The sequence below is a fragment of the Onychostoma macrolepis genome, chromosome 02 (assembly GCF_012432095.1).
Source record: "Onychostoma macrolepis isolate SWU-2019 chromosome 02, ASM1243209v1, whole genome shotgun sequence".
Classification (NCBI taxonomy): domain Eukaryota; kingdom Metazoa; phylum Chordata; class Actinopteri; order Cypriniformes; family Cyprinidae; genus Onychostoma; species Onychostoma macrolepis.
In genome coordinates, this window is record NC_081156.1 from 26,829,476 (window position 1) to 26,849,128 (window position 19,653).

General features: G+C 39.8%; 2 protein-coding genes across 6 annotated transcripts; one reads left to right on the top strand and one right to left on the bottom strand.

The window, feature by feature from the left end:
- Nucleotides 1–567: 567 nt before the first annotated feature.
- LOC131551601 (guanylate-binding protein 1-like) lies at nucleotides 568–7,926 on the bottom strand. Of its 3 annotated transcripts, XM_058794676.1 has the most exons (12): nucleotides 7,809–7,926; nucleotides 7,552–7,600; nucleotides 4,664–4,881; nucleotides 4,450–4,577; nucleotides 4,253–4,362; nucleotides 3,964–4,163; nucleotides 3,594–3,839; nucleotides 3,351–3,499; nucleotides 2,715–2,846; nucleotides 2,230–2,442; nucleotides 2,029–2,131; nucleotides 568–1,841 (listed from the first exon to the last, which is right to left on the bottom strand). In XM_058794676.1, exons 3-12 carry the CDS (start codon nucleotides 4,851–4,853, stop codon nucleotides 1,444–1,446), a joined length of 1,869 nt encoding a protein of 622 aa, XP_058650659.1. In that variant the 5' UTR covers nucleotides 4,854–4,881; nucleotides 7,552–7,600; nucleotides 7,809–7,926; the 3' UTR covers nucleotides 568–1,443. The 3 variants fall into 3 exon arrangements, with proteins under 3 accessions (XP_058650659.1, XP_058650650.1, XP_058650647.1); XM_058794667.1 differs by lacking the exons at nucleotides 7,552–7,600; nucleotides 7,809–7,926 and adding an exon at nucleotides 7,043–7,263; XM_058794664.1 differs by lacking the exons at nucleotides 7,552–7,600; nucleotides 7,809–7,926 and adding an exon at nucleotides 5,797–6,449.
- Nucleotides 7,343–19,576, top strand: LOC131551618 (guanylate-binding protein 1-like). 3 transcript variants are annotated; one of them, XM_058794696.1, is made up of 11 exons: nucleotides 7,343–7,452; nucleotides 7,839–8,099; nucleotides 9,412–9,539; nucleotides 9,671–9,780; nucleotides 9,883–10,076; nucleotides 10,342–10,584; nucleotides 10,773–11,050; nucleotides 11,165–11,377; nucleotides 16,910–17,012; nucleotides 17,199–17,392; nucleotides 19,062–19,576. In XM_058794696.1, the coding sequence occupies exons 2-11, from the start codon at nucleotides 7,907–7,909 to the stop codon at nucleotides 19,248–19,250; spliced, it is 1,845 nt and encodes a 614-aa protein (XP_058650679.1). In that variant the 5' UTR covers nucleotides 7,343–7,452; nucleotides 7,839–7,906; the 3' UTR covers nucleotides 19,251–19,576. The 3 variants fall into 3 exon arrangements, with proteins under 3 accessions (XP_058650679.1, XP_058650687.1, XP_058650670.1); XM_058794704.1 differs by having other exon boundaries at nucleotides 7,384–7,457; XM_058794687.1 differs by lacking the exon at nucleotides 7,343–7,452 and having other exon boundaries at nucleotides 7,590–8,099.
- The last annotated feature ends 77 nt before the right edge of the window (nucleotides 19,577–19,653 follow it).

A 19,653-nucleotide genomic window follows, 5' to 3' on the forward strand; every position in this document is an offset into this window, starting at 1 on the left:
AGGATTTGGCCCAGAAGTTGATTGAGAGCATGCCCAGTCGAATTGCAGAGGTCCTGAATAAGAACGGCCAACACTGCAAATACTGACTCTTTGTATAAATGTCATGTAATTGTCGATAAAAGCCTTTGAAATGTATGAAGTGCTTGTAATTATATTTCAGTACATCACAGAAACAACTGAAACAAATATCTAAAAGCAGTTTAGCAGCAAACTTTGTGAAAACTAATATTTATGTAATTCTCAAAACTTTTGGCCACGACTGTACATTTATGATGTTACTACAAAGATTTGCAGTGTACACGTGTGCATTTCTAGCATCCTAAATCCTTTCCCTTGTTTTTAGTAAATAAATAAACGTACACAAGAAATTTGTTCCATCAATTTCTAAGGATGAACTTGGGAGTCAAATCGACTCCAAAAATGGGAAAAGGAATAAAAGAAGTTTGTGACGACAGAAGCTTTGAAAAGTCTGACCCTACATTGTTTAAAGAATGTAATGCTTACATCCAAAAAAAAAAAAACTATGAAAGAATGTGAAATAAAGGTCTACAAAATACTCTTACTAAGTTGAGTTGAGTCATCTTTATTTATACAGAGCGTCATACAATATAGATTGTTTCAAAGCAACTTCACAGGAAAATAAATGATTCAAGTGATGCAAACCAAAATTCAGCTCTAAAAAAAGACAATAGTAAATATTCAATTATTCAGTTGAAGTTAGTTCATTGTTGATTCAGTTTGGTTAAATAACTGTTTGGGGTGGGGTTCCAGATAGATGTGGGAAGATCATTCCACCAGACAGGAACAGTGAACGAAAATGTTCAGGGAAGTGATTTTGTGCCTCTCTGTGATGGCACCACGAGGTGTCGCTGACTTGTATATCTCAGACATCTGAAGGGGAAGTAGATTCTCAAAAGTGAGTGGAAGTAGGAGGGTGCTGAGCCTGTCGCTGTTCTAGAAGCAAGAATCAATGTCTTGAACTTCATGCGAGCTGCAACCAGAAGCTGGTGCAGAGAGATAAAGAGAGGTGTGACGTGGATTCTGCTGCATTCTGAATCATTTGTAGAGGTTTGATTGTGTTTGATGGAAATCCAACCAGAAGAGTATTGCAGCAGTCCAGCCTAGAAATGACAAGGGCCTGGACAAGAAGTTGTGCTGCATGCTCCGTTAGGAAGGGCCTGATAGTATATCAGAATTAATAGCATTTGAAAAACAGTAGTGAAAAGTACCCAGACGACCTACTAAATCCAGTGAGATTCTGAAACTCCCACCACCACCAGTACATACTTTTATTACACAGTATACAGTACATTAAGTATGTGAATTAGGACACTACTCGTTAACAAAACACAGTCCTACTAAATAAAAGCCTACTTTGTGTCTTGTTAGCTAAATGAATAAATCAATCAATCTGTGATGCAACAGTGATTTGCCTGGAAAAGGTCATTTTACTTTTTTGAGTCCTTTCATCAGCACTCTATAATTAAGAACAGTTGGAAGGATTTCTGCCACAGCTCCAAAAAAAGGCATCACATAGTCCTTCATGAAACCACCAGAACTTCCCTTTTCTTTTTTTAGATTTGTTATCTCTTCATTCAGGAGATCAGCTTTCTCACTGAAGCCTTTCTTTATCATCTCCTCCCGCTCATTCAGCTTGCTCTCAATGGCTCTGTCCATCTCCTGCTGCTGCTGCTCCATCTCCTTGTTGAACTTCTCCTGCATCTGCCTCATTTGGTCCTCCTGCCGCTCTTTCTCTGCCTTCATCATTCGCTCACTCTCAATGCGTTTCTCCTCTTCCTCTTTAAGCTTCTGTTCCATCAGAGCATTCTTTTCCTTTCCCTCTGTCCGTCAACAAAGAAAACAAAAAATGATGTGATATTAATACCAAACCTCCAGAACCTGAACTCCAAGATGCCTTAGAGATGCTCTTGAGTAACAATTTGGGTTTTTGGGTTAATTAAATTACAAATGCTCCAGAATGAAACAGCGTAATGAATTACAAATATTCATAGGTTGATAAAGATTTACCCTGAATCTTTCTGTCATTTTCAGTGAGTTTTGTGTCCATGTGGAGGATGCTGTTTGCTTCTGGTCCTCGCTCATTCAGAAACTCATTCAGCACAGCCTCGGCCTGCACATAAACATACATTATTAACATTTACTGTATAGACATGCTCATCCCTTCATGTATATTCAAAGAACAATTTCACAGAAACACCATGTCCTCACCGATACACCTTTATTGGGTTCTCTGCGGTACTGTTCAACAATGGCGTCTCTGTCTCTGCAGTAGAGTTCATATCCTCCAGCCTGACTGTACTCTCCATCCTGCAGCCGTTTATTCATGTCAGAGAACAGATTCTTCAGCAGATCTCTGCACTTTCTCTCTGATGCCATCTCATTCTCTTGCAGCAGGCCTACATAGTACATATCTATGTCTTCCTAAACATACATAAACACACATACATATGTCACATATACATGCTGGAAAAAGTCTACTATACTACCATAGCTGAGGTACAGAATGATCATCTGTGCACCTCTTCAGCTTTCATAAAATAAAGAGACTAATTTTTTCCTTGCGCACAGAGCAATATCTAAACACTTCAACTAACTATCATTTAACATAATGCACAATGAAACAAGGCTTTGCATATTTACGAATATATTCAAATAACAGCTGCATTACTGTGTGAGGTGCATTTGAAGCTTACCATCAGTTTTTTCAGGTATTCTCCTTTTTCATCTTTAAAGGAGCGTTTCATAAACTCAGCGGTGGCCAGACTGCTGAACTTCTGGTGCTCGGAGGAAATATCATCCACACCTACTGGGAACTTGTTCTTCACCTGCAAAGAACAGCATGCTTTGTCACTGAATGGCTGTAACAATTCAGTTCAGTTTCAAAAAATGAATAACTCGAAACAAAAGCACACATCAATGGAAAACTCAAACAGGGTGCTCAACAACAAAAAATTTTGATCATGAAAACAGAAAAGAGTCGACACACCTAGGCTCCAAAACTACAAAAAATGTAACTATCACATAGGTGACGCCTAGTCTGATGAGGAGCCTGCGTGCTCGAAATGTCACCTATGTGATAGATTGTTATTAAATTTTTGGAGCCTAGGTGTGCCGACTTTTTTCTATTTTCATGCTGAATATTATCATATTAAATGGTTAACAGACGAAGCTCTGAAACTAGTGCCTTCCCAAGTGATCTGCATATGTATGTATAATTTAATTTAATGTTATATTAATTAAATAACAGTCGCTTACAAAATACATATCTTTTAACTAAAAACCCCACTAAAGCCAAGCTAAAGCAACTTTAGATAAGTAAAGCACAGTACCTTTTCCATCCAAATCTGATACGCTTTCAGAGCTTCTTGAACAGCTGTCTGGTTCTGTAGATTTGCAAGAGCAACAACTGCATTGTCCAGACAGGGCACCTTACCACTGTTGATTGTGTCCACATAAATCTCAACCAGATGTCCAAGCACTGACAACACACACAAACACATAAAAAGATTTACCTTGCAATTATAAAAGCATATGGGTCTGAACATTCAATTTACTCAATATTAAACACTCACATTTGCCAGTAACTCTGTGTCCTCCTTTCACTGTTTTCACGACACTATTGTGAAAGATGTGATCACAAAAACTTCCCGTGACCTTCAGAAAATCGGGTACAAGGTCCCGTTCTTGCAAGCTTTCTAAACGTGTCATGTTTTCAGGTGAGGCTGGAGAAGGGAACACAAAACACTTCCTGGGGGACGGGAAATAGTTTCGGATGCATTGACGAGGCAGGTTGTAGTCACTGACTTTCTTGCTCACACCTTTTAGGAGAAAATAACACATTTTTACCAAATTGCGGTAAGAAAGATTTTATTTTTTCAGTCTTTGGTCATTGTTTATTGACAGGTTTCAAATTCTAGCAATGTTTAAGTCTATTTTAAATACCTTTCTTGAGCTGGAGAGCAAAATCAAGGTACTCGTCCTCAGTCACCCTCTTTCCATCAATTACCAATTCCAAGGTGAAATCTCTCACGACCCAGGTGAATGATGGGAAAAACTGCACAAACTTACAATCCTCTTCTTCCTCCTCATCTGCTGCATTCGTCGATCTGATCTTGATCTGCTCAGTGAGCTCAACAACATATCTGCAGCTCATTAAGAAATAACATCTTATAAAGTGTATGTTTGTATACAGTATGTGACAGAGGAAGTGGGTTTTGAGATTAAAGGATACTGCAGCTTTTCCACTGCAGTGTTATCAATAGTGCCCCGGCTGTTGTACACCAGAGTGCTGCTGAGCAGAACAGCCAGACAGAAGATCCAGCTGTCATTCTTAGAGTCTCCCTGAAACACACAGAGTCTTGAGATCAAATCATCCACAACATATATCAACAAGACTATTAAAGTCTACAGTTTTATTCTTGTCCTCACTTTGGCCACATCACCAAGTCCCTCTGTATCCAGCAGCACCAGAGTGTGTCCTTCTTTATAGGGGTGCGAGACACACCACATCCAGATGCCTTTGGTTTTCGACTCGATAGTATTGCCGAGAGCAAAGCCTAAGACAACCATGTTTTTTATGATCATAATTAGCATGTAGCTAATATGCACACATTAAGTTGGCATGTCTAGACTGTTCTCTCACCTGACTGTTGTCCCGCCAGGCGGTTCATAAGGTAAGATTTCCCTGTACGGTAGAGTCCCACCACAGACACCACCACCACCGGCTCACTGATCCTACTCAGGAACTCAATGGCATCCTTACAGACACTGAGTGATCCGTTCACATTCTCCACCAAACATATGGGCGAAGGCATTAGTCCGGCTTTAGACATGCTGGCTCTCTCTAGCTCTTCCTGTTTGCTAAAGGAAAAACATGATTTGGTTACTGCAAACAGAATATTGTAAACAATATGTATAAAAACTTACACTACAACAAAACAACTAATTCTAATCTACACTGACACAGACTTCAGTGAAATCTTTTATTAACTTCCATAAAAACAGTATGAAATGATTACTGATAGGCAATTGTTAGTCCCTCAAATGCTTTATTACTTTACTAGAATTATAATTTTAGCTAGTTAGTAAGATATTTGCATGACTACATATACTGATTAGAAATAGCAAATGTTGATGACTTTTTGTCAAATATTTTTAATACTCGAAGCAAAAAATGGAGAAACCTAGTAGTGCCATACAGGACAGGTTAAATCGCAAAATAAACATTTCCATATGAAAAAGAAATGAATATGAAAACATTTCATATCAGGAAATCAGGTTTGAGATCTTTTGACTATGGCAACAATCCCACTTTCAGTTATGGATTTTTGCTGCCCACCGTTCCATGCAATAATATGACTATATTATTTATATAACAGCAATAATACACTAAACAGGTAAACTACAAGGTTTTTTTTAATGATAAAATATCTTTACGGGTAGAGATATGCAACTCATAAATTCAGTGCGAGAGCTTGGTTGACATGTGATCTGACCAATCATAACGCAGAATCCGCCATCTTCTGCGACAAACAAAACAGACAAGAGAGTAGATTAACGTCGGTGAACTTGACTTTATGGTGTGTATTGACGCCTTTCCCCGGTTGAAACAAGGTTTCTTCTGATGTTCATATGCTAACTAGTAAAGAGGAGATCGGTTCACGTGCTTGAAGTGAGGCGCAACAGCAATCTGTCACAAGTTCAACACATTAAAGAGCCACAAAACTGTATTTATCATATGAATTTAAAAAAAATGAAAAGTTTGAATTCTGATACTTTGTTTTCCTTCCACAAGTAACCTGTCGTGTTGTCTGCAGTGTCCTCTTTGCTCCGCGATGTATTTTTCGCTGTGTGAGGTGAGAGAGCGCCATATTTGTAGCAGTAACAGTAATTAAGGGGCGGCCTCACGTCGATTTTATCTCAAATTAATGCAAGAGCAGTTCAGTTAATAATACAGTTTTGGCAACCTCTCCAGTGAGTATTTGTGTTTGTGCTCTGAAGACTGTCAAAAATCTCTTTTCACAAAATGTTTTTGTAGCGTTGAGCGATGTTGCCAATCACACATGTTGATTTCTTGAACATCTCTGATTGGCCATTGCTGTTCAAAACACTGGATTTTTTAAGACTAAAGAGTTCTGCATGCTCGCAAATTCTCTCAAAATTTATACAAAATGTAAATAAGAGACCCATTGTGCAATGTAGAGAGCTTCATTTATTAATACTTTGGTCTGTGGTGAGATCGTGAATAGAGTTAAAGGAAGTGCTCTTCTTTAGGCTATAGCTAATATTGCACAAATGTAAATTTTGAATAAAATGTTTTTGTTATTTTATTAATCAACTGCTAAGAGGACAAACGATCACATAGCTACACTGTAAACAGCAAAGCTTCGGGAGTTCCTCATAATATTTCATATTTCGAAATTGCAATGTTTGACAACCATGAGAGAAAAATACAATTTGTCATTGAGATGTGGAAGCAATGTAAATGCAGGCTAATAGATATTTTTTTCAGTCTCAAAATATTTTTGAAATGCTTTTGCAATTATTTGTAAAAGCAATGCCTTGTGCATCCTAACCCGCACACAATGCTATATTCTTCGTGTTGAAAAGTTAAGTCTGATTGTATTGTAAAATACTAGTCATCATGACATTAACTATGTCTAGCTTATGTTTTTTTTTTTAAACAAAACAACCCCAAACAAACCCCAACCCCTCTCCGCAGGGATTCTTCTGACAGCCAGTTGAACTCAAAAGCTGTCAGCCCAGAGTTATGGGAGCGGCCAGGTCTGACACAACAAACGTGTTCCTGTTAAGTTTTCAGAGCCCATTAATTTAAAAGTAACTACAGCCCTACAGGTGTAATTCAAAGCGTTAAATATTTATTAAATGAAAATATAATTACGTGCCATTAAAAATCAGATTGTAAACAAAATGTGCACAACTTAAAATCTTAAATAGATGTTCTACATTTGGTTTTGAATAAATGTCAAAGAAATTAAGAAATAAAACAAAGTTCACTTACGTAACCCTAAACTTAATGTGTCTTGACTTTAGTTTAGAGTAAAGGTGGTCACGAGGCCTCCGCGATAGTTTCTCTGCGCGCACTGAACGGAATCACGGGTCTTATTTACGACAACGGGTGATGAGGGTGTCTCCTAGTATCCGCCCATCGTTCTATACCTGTCTTTAGTTAAACGGTCGATTTCTGGGAAATCGCTTATGCAGTGACCGAACCGAACCCGTTTCACTTTTATTTTCACTTTCGTGTCAGCATCACGGATTCGCCAGTGAGAGAACACGCCCCGTCTCTGTCTGTACAGTGTATGGTGAAAAAGACAAGTATCACACAGGAGGAGCCTATGTATGGGGGTTGCAAGCCTTTTGCTCCAGTTGTGTTGAGACTACTACAGCATAGACCTCGCTAAACTATCGGTAAGGTAATAAATTGTTTGATTAAGTCACATTATTAAAAACTATAAATATAGCTTACTTTTCAATGTTAAATCACTTTTAATCTAAGTGTCTACTTACCATCATTCCAACTGCACGCTCGCACAACCCTGAGACTGATCAAGCACATCTGTTCAATTTCACAATGATTAATGACCTTTAGATTTGAGGTCAAATGTAGTCTCTGTACCTATTTAAGAAACTTTTGACACTTGACACAACGTTTAAACAACATGCACTGTTCAACAGCAGCAACTTAATGTATTTTTTTAGATAAGTAAAGCACAGTTTGATGAGTAACTGCACTGAGTGAATATATGAGATAATGCGTGTCATACCTTTTCCATCCCAATCTGATACGCTTTCAGAGCTTCTTGAACAGCTGTCTGGTTCTGTAGATTTGCAAGAGCAACAACTGCATTGTCTAGACGCAGTCATGGCGTGTAGCAGGCTCATGTCCGCTCCGGTGTGTCTCATTGAAAACGATGAAAATGGGCAGCTGCGTGTGAGAAAAGAGGCCAAAGTCATTCTGGATGGGATCAGTGAGCCGGTGGTGGTGGTGTCTGTGGTGGGAGTCTATCGTACGGGGAAGTCTTACCTTATGAACCGCCTGGCAGGACAACAGTCAGGTGAGAGAAATGCTGAAAGTCTTTGTGCGGTTCAGATATGATGATGAGGACAGAACAAATGAGTGTGTCTGTATCTGAAAACACTACCTACGTTAAAATCAGAGCATTTTATGAAAAAAACAACAGTAATAAAACGATATAAAATAAAGAAATAGAGCAATATAATAATAAAACAAGAATAATGGGTGAATGATTGTGTGTGTCTATACTTTCGCTATACTTTCGTTTTCTCTTTATACAGATTTAAATAACTTGAATACACCTCTCCTATGATCAGGGACGATTCTAGGATTTTCATTTTAGGGGGGCTGAGCCCCCAATGAGGGTATAATAATAAAAAAATTAAAAAAATATTTACAAAAGAATTGATTGAAAATTTGTACAAAAAATTGTAGAACCGTTCTACATAAATTCAATTTTTTTTTAAATTAATACAAAACACACACACAATGTTTCAATCTCTGTCAATCACTCTGATATGCAATTAAAATAAGTGCACTGACTGAGTGCTGTCGGTCACTGTCTTTAATCATTTCTATGCATAACTGTATGGTAGTTAATGCCACATGCACTGTAATATTATGTTCTATATTGAAAGCTAAATTTTCAAATGAAAATAGCAATAACGTGATCGTTTTATAAAGCGTTCATATGTGTTAAGGGCTTTCGCTGAAAGAAACTGCTGTGGTGTGATGAGTGGTGAATGCAGCGAAAACTTTACAGTAGATTGGAAACCGATTGCTCTCCCATGACTTTTTGTAAACTGTATTTATGACAAAGAACTGCATAGATGTAGATATTATAACAATCTATCGATAAACACCTCCTTGTCCTCTCCTCTGCGCCACCGCAGTCTGTGGATTGAAGTACGCGCAGAAAGATGGGGAGGAGCCGAAGTCTGCTGCCGTTTTCATTTGAAATTTAAAGGGAAAGAATCGCAAGATTTTTAGGGGGGCTGAGCAGAAATTTAGGGGTGCTAAAGCCCCCCTAAAAATGGCCTAGCGACGCCCATGCCTATGATCATGTCTCAAATATCTGAATACATTTTTTTCAAATACCCTCATGGTTTAACTCTTTAATATGCAAAAAAGGAGAGTTTTGGAGATGAATGAACTAGACCTAGACTTTTTTTTAATATATATATATATATTTAATAAAGGGCATTATATTCTAAGTCTTCTTAAGGCACAGTTTGATAGCTTAGGGTTATAATATAATATAGTTTTATCTCTTTTTTTGACATTAAATATGCATTTAAATGTAACATGCATACGTCATCTTGGATAATTATGTGTCATTGTGATTGTCTCAGGATTTGCTCTCGGCAGCACTATTGAATCAAAGACTAAAGGCATCTGGATGTGGTGTGTCCCTCATCCCTATAAAGAAGGACACACTCTTGTGCTGCTGGACACAGAGGGACTTGGGGATGTAAGGAAGGTAAGGGAGGAAGACATCAGCAGTGATGTTTTCATAACAAATGCCTTCATTGCAACAAAAATATTCATTAATTTCAGTATAAGTATCATATTTATCCACTTACTGTAGCTGAAAGAGTCTTAATATTTCAGGGGGATGAGAAACACGACACATGGATCTTCTGCCTGGCTGTTCTTCTCAGCAGCACTCTAGTGTACAACAGCTTAGGAGTCATTGACAACACGGCACTGGAAAAGCTGCAGTATCCTTCTCACACTATAAACACAAAACATGCGCATCCAGTGCAATAGATTGAAAACAATCTCTCGTAGCACCAGTGTTATTCCTCCTGAACTGAATTTAGCTATGTTACTGAGCTGACGGAGAACATTCGTGTGAAGGCAGAAAAGAGTCAAGACGAGGACAAGTCGGCAGATTTCATGCGTGTTTTTCCATCGTTTGTCTGGGCTGTTCGGGACTTTACTCTGGAACTGAAAATAGGAAATAATCCAATAACATCAGACGAGTATCTGGAGAGTGCACTGACACTCCAATCAGGTGAGGCATTACACATACACAGTAAACACAACATACACTCTCCATTCATTACCTTCAGCTGTGCCATATTTGAGCACAAAATTAAATTAAAATGTCTGCTCAAAAACCCCGCCCTCCCAGCTGAGAACCACTGTTTTAGCAGATGCAAAAGAACATGGGAACATGGGCTGCTCTATTCAGCAAGGAACAGTGATTGTTTTAAATATAATACACGGTAGCCGTTCAAATGATTACTGCTTGTTTGGAATGTTGTTTCTTATTTTAGGCTGTTCGCCTCGGATTGAGAAGTATAACCTGCCCCGTCGCTGTCTGCGCCATTTCTTTGCGGTGAGGAATTGTTTCGTCTTCCCCCGGCCTGCTAGTACCCAAAACATGAGAAGAATGGAAGAGCTGACTGAGAAAGAACTGGAGTCAGAGTTCCTTGAGCAGGCAAACACCTTCTGCCATTACATTTTTGACAGTGCAGAACCAAAAACGGTCAGCGGAGGCCGTATAATTACTGGAACAGGTGTGTACTTTCATAGAAGCCCTTGTAGAAAATAAACGTAGTGAATCTTCTGATATCTTTTTAGACACATGACACTAATGATGTCTTTCAAACACATAGTACTGCTCCAAACTCATTTCTTACATTTTTGGGTGTTGTTCCAAAATCGCTTACATAATCTGTGTTACATAATCTGTGTTTCCTGACAGCTCTGGGTAATCTCGCTGAGGTTTACGTAGAGGCGATACGCAGCGGGAAGATTCCTTGTTTGGAGAACGCAGTGCTGTCTCTGGCTAAGATCCAGAACGTCCGTGCAGTGGATGAGGCCCTGCAGTGCTACGTGACAGAGTTGTTCAGCATGACTCAGCTTCCTATGCGCCCAGAAGAGCTGTCCAACATCCACACAGATGCAGAGAAGAAAGCAGTTGAAGTTTTCATCACCATGTCCTTCAATGACAATGACCAGATCTACCAACAAGAGCTCATGGTAAAGTAGCTGCTGACACAAAAAGCTCAAATAAACAGTATGTAAACGTGTGCAAACGTAGAGTACAAATTTAACAGTTCATCACAATTTCTCTGTTTCTTTCATTTGTTTTAGGGGAAAATGTATGATGAATATCAGCAGATGTGCCAGCAGAATCAGGAAGAATCTATCCAGCAGTGTAAAGCTGTTCTGCGTGAGGTGTTTGATACACTGGAAAAGGGTGTTTCTGATGGATCATACCTGAGATCTGGAGGATACCGACAGTACAGAGACATGCTCACACAGCTGACCAATGACTACAGAGCAAGAACACACTCACAAATAATGGTACAGTTCACACACACATGCTTTGCTTTAGATGGTCACAACAGCACTGATCAGCATCTTTAATACTGATAAAGGTTAAAAATAACATGCAGTCATGAATTACATACAAAGATTTAGAATTGTTCATTCTATTGGATCAGATAAAGACTTAAATAAGAGCTCCCGAGTCTTAACATTAGGGCTTTTCACACTTGAAATTGTTAACCCTGGGTCATCCTAAACCCCGGATAAGTGGAATCCTGGGTTATCTGTAATCCCGTTTCACACTGCTCATACTACGCCTGGAGTTAACTCTTAACCCTGGGTATTCATTAACAGACGTTTCACACCATAGACATCATATTAGATAGACGCCCTATCGACCACTACTGCCTATTGGCGCTGACGAGCGGTGGGGCCGCCATCTTAAACCGGTCACCCGCTCCATTCACTGTAATGTGTTTGGCTGGTGCAATGAGCTGTCAGCGCATTTAATTAATCATACCTCACTTAAAACCGAACTGATTTTTTACGCGGGTTTTTTTCTGCAAAGGTCATATAGCTATGATACAGGACACATGGTTCGGCATATTTTAATATTCATAGCAGGAATTAATATTCATTTAATATACTTAACAGTAATATAACATTCTGATATGAGATATAAAGTGACCAGACGTCCAAAATCAAAATATGTGATGTAGGATAAGGTATTTTATAAATCACACACTATAAATATGATAAAGAAGCAAAACAGATAGTTACAGTAAAGTAAGGTATTTTAATAAGTTTAAGAAACAATTTATTATGATTTGTCTCACACAAACACACACTATCTCTCCCTCACACACTCTCACTCTCTCACACACACACTCGGCTCTCACACACACACTCGCTCTCACACACACACACACTCACTCGCTCTCACACACACACACACTCACACACACACACACACACTCACTCGCTCTCACACACACACTCACTCGCTCTCACACACACACACTCACACACACACTCGCTCTCACACACACACACTCGCTCACACACACACACACTCGCTCTCACACACACACACTCTCTCACACACACACACTCGCTCTCACACACACACACTCGCTCTCACACACACACACTCGCTCTCACACACACACACTCGCTCTCACACACACACACTCGCTCTCACACACACACACACACTCGCTCTCACACACACACACACACACACACTCTCTCACACACACACACACACTCGCTCTCACACACACACACACACACTCGCTCTCTCACACACACACTCGCTCTCACACACACACTGCTCTCACACACACACACACACACTCGCTCTCACACACACACACACGCTCACACACACACACACACGCTCTCACACACACACACACACACTGCTCACACACACACACACACTGCTCTCACACACACACACACACACTCACACACACACACACACTCGCTCACACACACACACACACACACTCGCTCTCACACACACACACACACACACTCGCTCTCACACACACACACACACTCGCTCTCACACACACACACACACACACTCGCTCACACACACACACACACACTCGCTCTCACACACACACACACACACACACTCGCTCTCACACACACACACACACACACACACACACACACACACACACACACACACACACACACACACTCGCTCTCACACACACACACACACACACACTCGCTCTCACACACACACACACACTCGCTCTCACACACACACACACACACACACACTCGCTACACACACACACACTCGCTCTCACACACACACACACACACTCGCTCACACACACACACACACACTCGCTCACACACACACACACACTCGCTCTCACACACACACACACTCGCTCACACACACACACACTCGCTCACACACACACACACACACACACGCTCTCACACACACACACACACACACACACACACACACACACACACACACACACACACACACACACACACACACACACACACTCGCCTCACACACACACACCACACACACACACACACACACACTCGCTCTCACACACACACACACACACGCACTCGCGCTCACACACACACACACGCACTCGCTCTCACACACACTCGCTCTCAAACACAAACACACTAAAACCCCTGAAAGAGGACTGTTTTGCAGAGCTTCTTTCTCGTGCTCCCTTTCTGTAGTTCAAGAGAGGCGAGTTTGGCAACATGGTGGAGCCTTATCTTTAAAAACACAGACACAACCAATGACAACAAGTCAGACTGATGGTTGTCGATACCAAACTGGGTCTCCTCAATGATCTCCCCAAGAAGGAAAACATCCTCTGTTCCAATCTCCTCCCGCACAATGTGCGTGACTGTTGACACCTTAGGAGCTTGTATTGTTGAAGCTCGGCGGATCACCCTCTCTGCAGCGCTCAGCACCTTATAATAATAATAAAAATAAGACATATTTATAAAGACTGATAATACAGTCTATGATACTTGTGTAAAATTCACTGGCCAATGTTAATATACCAATAATAATAATAAAAAAAATCTACATAGAATTATTGTGTCGATTTTAATCTAAAGCCCTATTCGGACGGGATTAACTTTACAAGGGTAGATGGAGTAATAATGTAATTTTACTACAGGACCTCTGTAATGTTAATGGCCAATTCACACGGGATAAGATATCTCAATAAAACTAGCAGAAGTGGGAGGGGTAACTCGATTTGCGTATCGTCGTCATGTGTGTATTACATTGCTTCCTGAAATCACGTGCACAAACACAAATGAAATTACCAATATATATTTATACTAACGTACATGGCCGTTGAATGCTTGTATCTGATAACCGAGACGTTCTTGTAATTATTACTTTACCCCACCTCTCCATGCCGGTGCAGTAAACATAGCCTAGCTAACGTTAGCTGACTACGATTCCAGTAGTAATGTCAAAGATCCTTGCTCCTTCTCATTTATCTGGTAGTATTCTATTCACAAAATACAACCAATAGTGCGGTAAATGTTGAAACTTACTTGTGAAAAGTAATCCCCTTGACCCTATTTGCGATGGTTCGCCGATTAGAACAAGAAAATGCTCCACAGTGCTCTGGCATCTTAACTGCTGCTACGCAACGAAACTAGGAGTACGACCGGTTCAAGATGGCGGCCGTATTTCTCGGCGCCCAGCGGCCAATAGGGTATCTAGTCTCTATATGATATCTATGTTTCACACGATACATTCCTAAACCCCGGTTAACGTTCTTATTTGCATATTTGCGGTGTCACTGTCTCTGATTGGACGAACTGTGTCTTCATGAAGTGCGCAGGTCATGGTTGCTTGGCAACGGCAGACGCCATGGGAGCGTAAGCTACAGAGCGCGTTGGAAAGAAGGAGAAAGCGGCGCGCTTAGCGTTTTAAACGCGTTTTTAGGCGCGACATGTGAATGGCCTCATGACGCACAAAGGCAAGAAAACAAAGAAAAAAGTACAAAAGAAAGAAAACAAGAAGCAAAGTATGTGAATATTTTTTTGAAATTCTTTTAAGTGTGGAGAGACTAACGTTATTGTTTACTTGTACAGTAAGAATAATACCGTCTCCTATTCACTCCAGTTCACAAGCTTTCCGTCATTTGATATTTCTTCTCACCGGCTGCAGTTTACACGACGCGCGTTTACTGTTACTGAAGTGACATGAGCCTCGCTGCTCAATTTCTGATTGGCTGTCTGTTGCCAAGCGTCCAGCAGCAAGCAAGCACCGCTCCGCTTCACACTGAACAAACTTAGCACCGCAATGCGGGGTTAACACCACAAATGCGGTGCTAACCCTGCTCCGGAGCAGGGTTTCATAACCCCGGGTAAAATGCGGTGCTAACACCGCTTTCAAATTACTGGTGTGAAACGTGTCTTTACCCGGGGTTAAAAGCGGTGTTTAGTACGACGATAACCCGGGGTTAAGCGCAGTGTGAAAAGCCCTATTAAGTTATTTCTTAAAACTCCTACAGCGCTACTCTAGTGATCACACTAGGGCCCAATCCCATTTCTACCCCTTACCCCTACACTTACCTCTACCCCTCCATTTCGTGCGTTCATGTGAAGGGGTGTCTCAATTCTCTTTTGGTTGGAGGGCTAGATAGCCCTTCAAACTAAGATTTTTCGGGACCACACTTCAAACGAAGGGGTATGAGAATTATCTCAGCATAAACCGGCTACGGCAGCAAGATGGCTGCCCAAGTGAGCAAAAAGACACAAATGTATGCATTATTACGGAGCCCCTAAAGGTACATGGTGGTGGAAAACGACGACAACAACAACAACAAAAAAAATAAAAATCGGCAAAATATTTTTCAAATGTTTTGCGTTCTTTTGTAAAGATATTTGTGTTTCTTGGCAAAACGTTTGCGTTCTCTTTCAAAGATATTCTCATTCTCTCACGAAACAAAAACAAAGTTGAGTTTAGACAAACTCTTCCTGTTTACTTTACAGCTTGCAGTGGTTCATACAGCTCCACATGTTCACAATGGAGCAGTTCATAGAGTTTTATTTTGAACTTGGACTCAAGTATAAAGAAATACAGTCAGTGCAAGTTAGTTCAAGGCACAGTTTTGGGACATTCTAAAACGCTTAATGTGGCTCAATGTTTTAAAACGGTGACATTTGAGGACCAAATTCGATAATAATAAATACTGATAAAATTATTAGGCTAATATTAATAACCTTATTAATAATATTACTATTAATAAATCAGAATAGCCCAGAATATGAACGGAACGCCCTGCATGTTAAGCTTTTTCTCCCCCATAGAAAACACTTAAGGTAGACTAATAAATGAAGACGGTGATTTAAAAATACCAAATCAGTTTACAGTTTATTATGCACAGAAAAGCAGATGAGCCCAGAACGGTATGTGTCAGTAAGCAGTGCATTGCATTAATATATAACAGTAAGGCTCTAACGCACACCAGTATCGGTGTGTGTATTCTGTAGGAGCTAGACGACATATGATGACATGTAACAGTATAGTAGTGGTATCCCATTTCTTAGGGGAATATTTTCACCCCTACCCCTTGCCACTTAAGGGACAAGGGGGAAGGGGTAGGGGTAGGTGAAGGGATATAAAATAGAATTGGGATTAGGCCTAGATGTCCCTATGCCTAGAGTTCCATATTACGAGTCTACAAATACAAAATCTCTATTAGTTGTTCAATGAAAATCTCACAAAAAGTTGTAAAGACGTATTGATCAGTGGTATTTTAGTATTATTTATGTGGTATTGCAGTATTAATATTTTGAATGTTTATTTTATATTTTCATTTAAATTTTACAGTAAGCTTTAGTCAGTTTTTTTTTTATATTTCAGATTGCTATAACTTTTCTTCAACATTTCAATTTGTTGCCAAAGCAACCTTTTTAGTTTTTCATCTAATGTGTATATTTCACAAAAACTATTTTTAATATATTTAGTATCAAAAACAACACTTATGGATTACTTACAGCATGTTTTGATACTGGACTTTTTTTCTACAGAGTGAAGAAGTGTTGAGCAAGTTTTTGAAAGAAAAGGAGGATATTGGAAATATGATTCTACAAGCTGACCAATCTCTCAGTGAAGCGGAACAGGAAAAAGAGGGTACAGTTCAAATCAGCTGCACACTTCTCTATCATTCAACCATCACTCAAGGCTCTCAGTGATACACAAGATAGTACATTGATTACAGAGAACTGTAATTGACAAACTCAGCAATTGATTTTACATCAGAATTAGTTCATTATACTATCTCGCTTTCTTTTTCTTTTTATATATATATATATATAGTGCAGAGGTTGAAGAATGAGATTTTAGAGCAACGCCAAAGAGGTCTAGAGAAACAGAACCTGTTACAGGAGCGGGCTTTTAAAGACATGCAGAGATCCCATAAGGAACATGTGGATCAGATCATTCGTCAGATGGAAAGAGAGCAGGAGAGAATGAGGAGAGACAATGAACGAGTCCTGGAAGCCAAACTAAGAGTAAGAACGGGACACTTTCTTTCAAATCATGTACAGGTGCTGGTCATATAATTAGAATATCATCAAAAAGTTGATTTATTTCACTAATTCCATTCAAAAAGTGAAACTTGTATATTATATTCATTCATTACACACAGACTGATATATTTCAAATGTTTATTTCTTTTCATTTAGATTAGAGCTTACAGCTCATGAAAGTCAAAAATCAGTATCTCAAAATATTAGAATATTACTTAAGAGCAATACAAAGAAAGCATTTTTAGAAATCTTGGCCAACTGAAAAGTATGAAAATGAAAAGTATGAGCATGTACAGCACTCAATACTTAGCTGGGGCTCCTTTTGCCTGAATTACTGCAGCAATGCGGCGTGGCATGGAGTCGATCAGTCTGTGGCACTGCTCAGGTGTTATGAGAGCCCAGGTTGCTCTGATAGTGGCCTTCAGCTCATCTGCATTGTTGGGTCTGGTGTCTCTCATCTTCCTCTTGACAATACCCCATAGATTCTCTATAGGGTTCAGGTCAGGTGAGTTTGCTGGCCAATCAAGCACAGTAAAACCATGGTCATTGAACCAGCTTTTGGTACCTTTGGCAGTGTGGGCAGGTGCCAAGTCCTGCTGGAAAATGAAATCAGCATCTCCATAAAGCTTGTCAACAGAAGGAAGCATGAAGTGCTCTAAAATTTCCTGGTAGATGGCTGCGTTGACTGTGGACTTCAGAAAACACAGTGGACCAACACCAGCAGATGACATGGCAGCCCAAATCATCATTGACTGTGGAAACTTCACACTGGACTTCAAGCAACATGGATTCTGTGCCTCTCCACTCTTCCTCCAGACTCTGGGACCTTGATTTCCAAATGAAATGTAAAATTTACTTTTATCTGAAAAGAGGACTTTGGACCACTGAGCAACAGTCCAGTTCTTTTTCTCCACAGCCCAGTTAAGATGCTTCTGACGTTGTCTCTGGTTCAGAAGTGGCTTGGTAGCCCTTTTCCTGAAGACGTCTGAGCGTGGTGCCTCTTGATGCACTGACTCCAGCTTCAGTTCTCTCCTTGTGAAGCTCTCCCAAGTGTTTGAATCGGCTTTGCTTGACTGTATTCTCAAGCTTGCGGTCATCCCTGTTGCTTGTGCACCTTTTCCTACCCAAATTCTTCTTTCCAGTCAACTTTGCATTTAATATGCTTTGACACAGCACTCTATAAACAGCCACACCTTTCAGTAATGACCCTCTGTGACTTACCCTCTTTGTGGAGGGTGTCAATGTTCGTCTTCTGGAACATTGCTAAGTCAGCAGTCTTCCCAATTATTGTGGTTTCAAATAACAAGAGATACCCAGAATTTATACTGTAGGGATGGTCATTTATTCAAACTCAAATGTAAATATTCTAATATTTTGAGATACTGATTTTTGACTTTCATGAGCTGTAAGCTCTAATAATCAAAATTAAAAGAAATAAACATTTTAAATACATCAGTCTGTGTGTAATGAATGAATATAATATACAAGTTTCACTTTTTGAATAGAATTAGTGAAATAAATCAACTTTTTGATGATATTCTAATTATATGACCAGCACCTGTACTTTGCTGTGTTCCAGAGAAGTCACCTTCAGAGGTCAAAGTCATGGTTAGCAATTCTTTCACTTGTGGCTGTTTGTGTTGTATTGCAGGAGAAAGATGTTCTTCTACAGAATGGTTTACAGGAGCAAGCCTCACAGATGCAGAGGCAGATTGACCGCTTAAGTTCAGAAATGCATAAAGAGAAGTCAAAACCATCCACACTCAGCCGGATTGCGGACGGTATCAGTGCCACAGCAGAATTGATCTTGCCGGGCTTTGTCATGAAATGGTTCAAATAAGAGCGAGTATGCTTCTCTCACACAAAGGTCTGATTTTTCTTTTATGCCAAAAATCATTAGGATATTAAGTAAAGATCATGTTCGGTGAAGATATTTTGTAAATTTCCTACTGTAAATATCAAAACTTAATTTTTGATTAGTAATATGCATTGCCAAGAACTTAATTTGGGCGATTTTCTCAATATTTTGATTTTTTTTTGTACCCTCAGATTTTCAAATAGTTGTATCTCCTGTCCTATCCTAACCATACATTAATGGAAAGCTTATTTATTCAGCTTTCAGATGATGCATGAATCTCAATTTCGAAAAATTGACCCTTATGACTGGTTTTGTGGTCCAGGGTCATGTTTATGCCTTCAAAAAATACCCCACAAAAGAGCTCAGAAATATTAGAAAGTATCAT